Raw genomic sequence first — 7,408 nt, 5'->3', positions numbered from 1 at the left:
CCGGATCGACCTCGTCCCTGGTGCGGCTCCGATAGCCAAGGCACCGTATCGACTAGCTCCCCCTGAGATGCAGGAGTTGTCTACACAGCTGCAGGAGCTGTTAGACAAGGGTTTCATTCGGCCGAGCAGTTCGCCTTGGGGAGCGCCGATCCTGTTTGTGAGAAAGAAGGATGGGTCGCATCGTATGTGTATTGATTATCGGGAGCTGAATAAGGTAACGGTGAAGAACCGTTACCCACTCCCGAGGATAGATGATTTGTTTGATCAGCTTCAGGGAGCGTCTTGGTTCTCCAAGATCGATCTACGCTCCGGATATCATCAGATGCGGGTTAGAGATGAGGATGTGCAGAAGACTGCTTTCAGGACCAGGTATGGTCATTACGAGTTTGTGGTGATGCCATTTGGGCTCACCAATGCCCCAGCCGCGTTCATGGATCTCATGAACCGCGTGTGTAGGCCGATGCTGGATCGGTCAGTGATAGTGTTCATAGATGACATCTTGGTGTATTCCAAGACGCAGGAGCAGCACAAGGAGCACCTGCGGGAGGTGCTAGAGGTTTTGAGGAGGGAGAGACTTTTCGCAAAGTTCTCCAAATGTGAGTTCTGGTTGCGCGAGGTGCAGTTCCTTGGCCACCTCGTCAACCAGAAGGGTATTCTGGTAGATCCGGCCAAGATAGAGGTCGTGATGCAGTGGGAGGTCCCGAAGTCTCCATCTGAGATTCGGAGCTTCCTAGGGTTGGCAGGGTATTATCGGAGATTTATTCAGGATTTCTCCAAGATAGCAGTGCCGCTCACCCGACTGACTAAGAAATCAGTGGTATTTCGTTGGGGTCCGGAGCAGCAGACAGCATTCGAGACCCTCAGGCAGAGATTGTGCGAGGCTCCGATCCTTACCTTGCCAGAGGGAGTAGAGGACTTTGTAGTCTATTGTGATGCCTCGATCACAGGTTTGGGAGCAGTTCTGATGCAGCGAGGCCATGTGATAGCTTATGCCTCGAGACAGTTGAAGCCTCACGAGGCTAACTATCCTACCCATGATTTGGAGCTGGGGGCAGTTGTGTTTGCCCTCAAGATTTGGAGGCATTACCTTTATGGGGTCCATTGTACTATATACACGGATCATAAGAGTTTGAGGTATCTTATGGATCAGCCGAGTTTGAATATGAGGCAAAGGAGGTGGTTGGACGTGCTGAAGGACTATGACTGTGAGATCCTTTATCATCCAGGGAAGGCCAACGTGGTGGCCGACGCCCTAAGCCGCAAGGTGTCGGCGGCCCCTATCAGGGATCTGTGTATGAGGATGACAGTGATCACTCCACTGTTGGAGCGGATCAAGGAGGCTCAGATGGAGGGCCTCAAGGAGGAGAGGCAGAAGTGTGAAAGGATAGTAGGTCGAGTAGCTTCATTTGAGTACGACGGTCGGGGTTTGTTGACGCTTCATGGTAGGGTATGGGTACCGTACTGGGGTGGGGTACGGCAGGTATTGATGGACGAGGCTCATAAGTCTCGATTTTCTATCCACCCAGGAGCGACAAAGATGTATCGAGATCTTCGACCTGAGTATTGGTGGCCCTGCATGAAGCGGGACGTCGCCTGGTACGTCGAGAGATGCCTGACCTGCCGGAAGGTCAAGGCGGAGCACCAGAGACCTCACGGCAGGATGCAGCCGTTAGACATTCCCGTGTGGAAATGGGAGGACATTACCATGGATTTTGTCACCAAGCTTCCCCGGACCGCACGTGGAGTGGACTCGATATGGGTAGTAGTGGATCGGTTGACGAAGAGTGCCCATTTTATCCCGATCCAGGAGAGTATATCGGCGGAGAAGTTAGCCGATATCTATGTGCGTGAGATCGTGGCACGTCATGGAGTGCCGGTATCAGTAGTGTCTGACCGAGATGTCCGTTTCTCATCCAGATTTTGGAAGCGGTTTCACGACGAGATGGGTACTCGTCTCCATTTCAGCACCGCTTTCCACCCTCAGACAGACGGGCAGAGCGAGAGGACGATTCAGACTCTAGAGGACATGCTCAGGGCATGTGTCCTAGATTTCGGTGGCAGTTGGGATACGTATCTTCCGTTAGCGGAATTCTCGTATAACAACAGTTACCATGCGAGCATTGACCGACCTCCCTTTGAGATGTTGTATGGGAGGAAGTGTAGGACCCCGATTTGTTGGGGCGAGGTCGGTCAGCGAGTCATTGGGAGCACAAAGGTGGTGCTCAAGACGACTGAGTTGATCCAGCAGGTCCGTAGTAGACTGCAAACTGCTCAGAGTCGGCAGAAGAGCTACACCGATAGGAGGCGTTCGGACTTGGAGTTCCAGGTGGGAGATATGGTCCTTCTGAAAGTCTCACCTTGGAAGGGTGTCATCAGGTTCCGGAAGAGGGGCAAGTTGGGCCCTAGATTTATTGGTCCTTTCAGGGTTTTGGCCCGGGTGGGTCGGGTTGCTTATCGGTTAGATCTTCCTGAAGAGCTTAGTCAGATCCACAACACTTTCCATGTGTCTCAGTTGAGGAAGTGTTTGGTGGATGAATCAGCAGTCGTTTCCCTAGAGGATATTCAGGTTGATAGTAGCCTGAATTATATTGAGAGACCGGTCGCGATTCTGGACCGGAAGACCAAGACCTTGAGGAACAAGGAAATCCAGTTAGTAAAGGTGCAGTGGCAGCACCGGAAGGGGTCTGAGTGGACGTGGGAGGCTGAGGAGGAGATGAGAGAGCACTACCCAGAGTTATTTGCAGATCCAGCCGTAGTAGACTTCGAGGACGAAGTCTGAGTCAAGTGGGGGAGAATTGTAATGACCCGTTCCCGGTATGTTAATTTATTGGTAATTGTTGTGAGTTTTGCAAGAGGAACTCGGCGAGTTCATAGCCTGACTCGCCGAGTAGGGTCGCGGCTGCGAGCACGCGTGAGCCGGGGACTCAGCGAGTCCATATTCTGGACTCGGCGAGTCCATCCGTCTGGGTGAAACCCTAAATCCCCGGGTTGCCCACTATTTAAACCACCTTATAGCCCCATTCTCGCCTCCCTCACCCTGAGAACACAGTGAGAAAACCCTAATCCTCCCTTGAGAGCTTATAAGTGATTTGGTGCCATTTTGTGAAGGTGTGAAGAAGGAGAAGAAGAAAGAAGCAAGGAAACGAGTGGTAGTGCAAAGATCCAAGGGCAAATCTGAGTTTATTGAGGTATTTTCGGAGTTCCCTTCTTGTTATATGCTTTAAACTTCCATTAGAGCTCTTCTAAGAGCTATTTGATGTTTGTTCCAAGCCTTATGTTTGCATGAATGTCTTAATAAGTCGAAATACCTTTGGATTTGAATGTTGGGGTGTTGTAGAGCCCATATCTTCTGTCTTTTTGGAGTTGCTTTGCATATTAATCATAGATCTACCCATTTTATGCATCTTTTAGCCTTATTTCCCTTATTCATGAGGTTGTGCACGTAAAGTTGGAAACTTTACGTGGTAAATCAGCTTATTGGACTCAGATCTATCAATTGTATGCGTTGGATTCAAACAAAATCGAGTAAAAATCAGTTGCATGGCGGCAACTCGGCGAGTCGGGAAGAACGACTCGGCGAGTTGGGTCGCGAGTTCCCGAGTCCTTCATTTTGATCAGTGTCGCGTGAATCCAGTGAGTTAGAGAGTGGACTCAGCGAGTTGAGGGTAGACTCAGTAATGGAGGGACTCGGCGAGTTGTTCATGCAACTCGGCGAGTCCAAGGCAATCTTCTTAGGATCATGAACAACTCGTCGAGTTTGTTCATACGGCTCGGCGAGTCGGATGAAGATTGTCTGAGTTCTTGGATCAAGAGGGTACTCGTCGAGTCGATGCCACACTCGACGAGTAGCAGCGGGTAGAACTGAGAAGTGAGAATAGGACTCGGCGAGTTGGGTGACCCAACTCGGCGAGTCAGCCCCAAAAGTAAGTTGACTTTGACCAAGGGTAAAAGAGTCATTTTACCCCAAGTGCAGTGTTTAGTATTTGATTGAGTGTGTTCATGGGCTTGTAGCCGAGGAGATTCAGGAGCAGTAGCCGGTAGCTTTCAGAGACACACACTCAGCCGCCAGTTTACGAGGTGAGTTTCCTTCAAGTAGGGACGGATCTAAGGCCGCAATGCCGGCCCGTCCAGTTAGCAGTAGTTTCCGGACTTCGGTCCGATGTAGCAGCTAGTATGTTTGATGCCTTCGTGGCTCAGACAGGATTTATGTGCTATGTTTTATGTGTTACGTGTTATGTGTTCCAGGCTACGGCTCGATGTAGTATGCAGTATATGTGTTCATGCTAGTTGATATGCTATGATATGTTCAGTCAGTTAGTTCCGGACTCCGGTCCGATGCAGGGGACAAGGTCCCAGTTAGTTCCGGACTTCGGTCCGATGCAGTTAGTTCCGGACTTCGGTCCGATGCAGTTAGTTCCGGACTTCGGTCCGATGCAGTTAGTTCCGGACTTTGGTCCGATGCAGGGGACAAGGTCCCAGTCAGTTCCGGATTTCGGTCCGATGCAGTTTCCGGGCTTCGGCCCGATGCAGTGGGCAAGGCCCAATATGTGTTATATGCTATTGTATGGTATGTGGTATTTTGGGGAGCTCACTAAGCTTCGTGCTTACAGTTTCAGTGTTGGTTTCAGGTACTTCCGCAAGCAAAGGGAAGAGCTCGGGATGATGGCATCGCACACACCACCGCCTCAGCTTTAGCCTGGGATTGATTTAGTTGTTTTGATCTGATGTAGCATGATACAGTTTTCCGCACAGTATTTTATTATGTTTTGGAATACATCACGCATGGTTTTATTATATGATGCTCTGATTACAGTTTTGATTATATAAAAAACAAAAATTTTTGGGTCGTATTTTTGGGTCGTTTCAGAACTCCATTTAGAACATTTTTTATATTTTTGAAAACATGGGAACATGTACTTTGAGATTAAAATGTTTGCTTAGCTCACTCTTTAATATGAATTTTTAGTTTTTTTTTAGACGCGTTAACTTGGATTGTAGTTTGAACTGTTTGATTCGTTTGCCAGTTTACACATTTGGAACTAAGATAGCATCTGATATCTTATACAAGTTGAAATGAACTCATTTATTTTATAAAAGATGCAATAAAACTCAATGAGTCAAATTACAAAGAAATTTACTGTGAATTAACCGTTCACAGTCTTTGACCTAAATTCTGAGATGTCACATGCCTGAACTGAACTGCTGCAACTGTTGGGAGTCAAGAACATGGAGGACACAAATCAAAATTAAGGAGAAAAGTATTGGAAGTAATGTGGAATTAGTAAACCTTTGACCTAGTAAATTGGAGAATAAGGTGCATATGTGTGCCAATAGTTTAAGAGTGAGTTGCTTTGATAGTTGGTTTATCTGTTACCTATTTTCTAGCTTAGTAAGTATTCCTGTAGTATTTAAGAGTTGTTCAGTCTTTGCTTTTCTTGTAATTAGTAGTCGTTTATTCTTGGTGTTGTTACAAGGTCCTCTGTGCAAGTCTAGCATCATCTACGTCCTACAAGACCAAGTGTTACCCTCGAATACCTAGTAGCATCATTATGAATCTTTGATACCGGGAAGATCAAACGGATGGTTTTTGATGATGTAATCAACAAAATCTGACTGACTGTGTACTTTATAGAAACTGATTGATATGTGTACTTTCTTGATTTGGTACCTATAGAGTGATTAATCTGTGTGCTAATTTAACTATTTCCCTCCTTAAGAAATTCCTTAACTAAATCAATCTAATTACCAAGAATACTCCAAAAATGATTATCAGAGATTGAGGGTGAAGTTGTGATGCTACTTGATCCCTGACATTATTTAACATTAGTGGGTTGGTATGTGAATTAAAAGATTATAATTCGACTGAAACATGCATTATAAGGGAATATGGAGATGTGGATTCCATGGATGCCGCCGTTGAAGCACACTTTTATGAAAAAATGAGGAACAAATAGAAAGATAGAAACATGCATAGGATGAAATCCAGTATCCATTTCTCATCCATCCACATCCAAATTTCTAGACTTGTACAATCATGTTGTGCCTTAATTCTAAGGCTTTTTTTGGATTCTAAATGTAGATGCTTTATATAATTTATACGTGTTTTTTGTTATAGTAATTTTTGTCCATCCTTATAAAACATTTACGTTACGGGTGTGTCGTTACTCAGGGTGTCTTTTAACCCCAAGAAATTCTTTAAAATTTGATATCAATGGTAATTTAGAGAAAAAATTGACTGAATACGTTGTGAATTTTCACTAAAACGTACATATATACCTCAAAACATCATGAATCCACTCTTCGCATTGCTCTCATAAGGATCAATGACAACCGAAAGAAACCAAACAATAAAAATACATGATCATATTGAGATAAACGTTATGATACATTTAGATCATAAATTATTGATAAGATAATGATACATATGTATCCTGAAATTCATCAACAAAGGTAATTTCATTGCCATCTACATAAGGTATACTGCATGGCATGGTGTAAAACACTTACTCAAACCTCCTGGACTTGGGCCTCCTTTGCCACTTCAACTTCAACAACTTTGGCATCCTTAGCCACAGCCACATCTTCAACATCTTTCTTCACATCCTCAACCTGAAAAGCAGAAACTGGAAAAGTTCTGTAAAGGCCAGAAGTTGCCTTGAAAGTGATCTTTTCAGTGTTGGATTCATCAACAGATATTTCATCCAGTGTGAGCCACAACAAAAGTTCCTTAGTCTTCACACCCTTCAGATTCTTGATCTTCATCTTCTCCATGGTTGCAGTAACCTCAGTTCCATATGTTGCAAGCCTATCGATTTTTTCAAACTTGTGTTTCTTTTCTGCCTTTTGTTTGAGCCACACAAAGCCGGTCTCTTTGACATGCCCACACTCCTCAATGTCTTCCAAAGGCAAGAGGCCATTAGGTAGCCCCATTTCTGTGAGCAAAGCCTTTGATTTTTCTTGACAAATTGCATCACCATGGCAGATGTCTGATGCAGATGCTCTGATTTCGTCAGTCACAAGAGACATTTTTGGTTTAGTTTGAAATGGGAATTTGGTTATATAACTCTTTGTATGTTGTTGTGGAGTGGGATGAATGTACGATTAGGGGGTTATGCTACTTATATAATACACTAGATATTTAATTGGTCTGGGTTCTTGTAGTAATTACCAAAATGCCATTTTCAAGTTCTGCGTTTTGGTAATTCTTAAACTATGGGTTGGTGTAAAATCACATCTCTTTAAATGTTTGATAGAATTGACCTTTCTAATATCATCATAAATTCAGGGTCCAAACAACCTCGTTTTTTGGTAAGGTGGCACCCAAAAATCGTTTGATATTTTATTTTAACAAGGTTGTGATGTTTCTTTTTAATACAAATAGTTTTTATAAATATCCTATTCAGAATGT

The 7,408-nt window shown here is 44.7% G+C and overlaps 1 protein-coding gene across 1 annotated transcript; it reads right to left on the bottom strand.

Annotated features, from left to right (window-relative positions):
* Positions 1–6,336: 6,336 nt before the first annotated feature.
* Positions 6,337–7,108, bottom strand: LOC111881815 (uncharacterized). The gene has a single exon (XM_023878205.3). The coding sequence runs from the start codon at positions 7,024–7,026 to the stop codon at positions 6,508–6,510; it is 519 nt and encodes a 172-aa protein (XP_023733973.1). The 5' UTR covers positions 7,027–7,108; the 3' UTR covers positions 6,337–6,507.
* Positions 7,109–7,408: the final 300 nt, after the last annotated feature.

The sequence above is a fragment of the Lactuca sativa genome, chromosome 5 (genome assembly GCF_002870075.4).
Source record: "Lactuca sativa cultivar Salinas chromosome 5, Lsat_Salinas_v11, whole genome shotgun sequence".
NCBI lineage: Eukaryota > Viridiplantae > Streptophyta > Magnoliopsida > Asterales > Asteraceae > Lactuca > Lactuca sativa.
Note: the sequence above shows the minus strand (reverse complement) of the source record. Positions and strands in the feature narration are given on the sequence as shown.

Excerpts from the sequence above, each read along its gene's own strand:
- LOC111881815 (XM_023878205.3), bottom strand. The coding sequence starts at position 7,026 with ATGTCTCTTGTGACTGACGAAATCAGAGCATCTGCATCAGACATCTGC.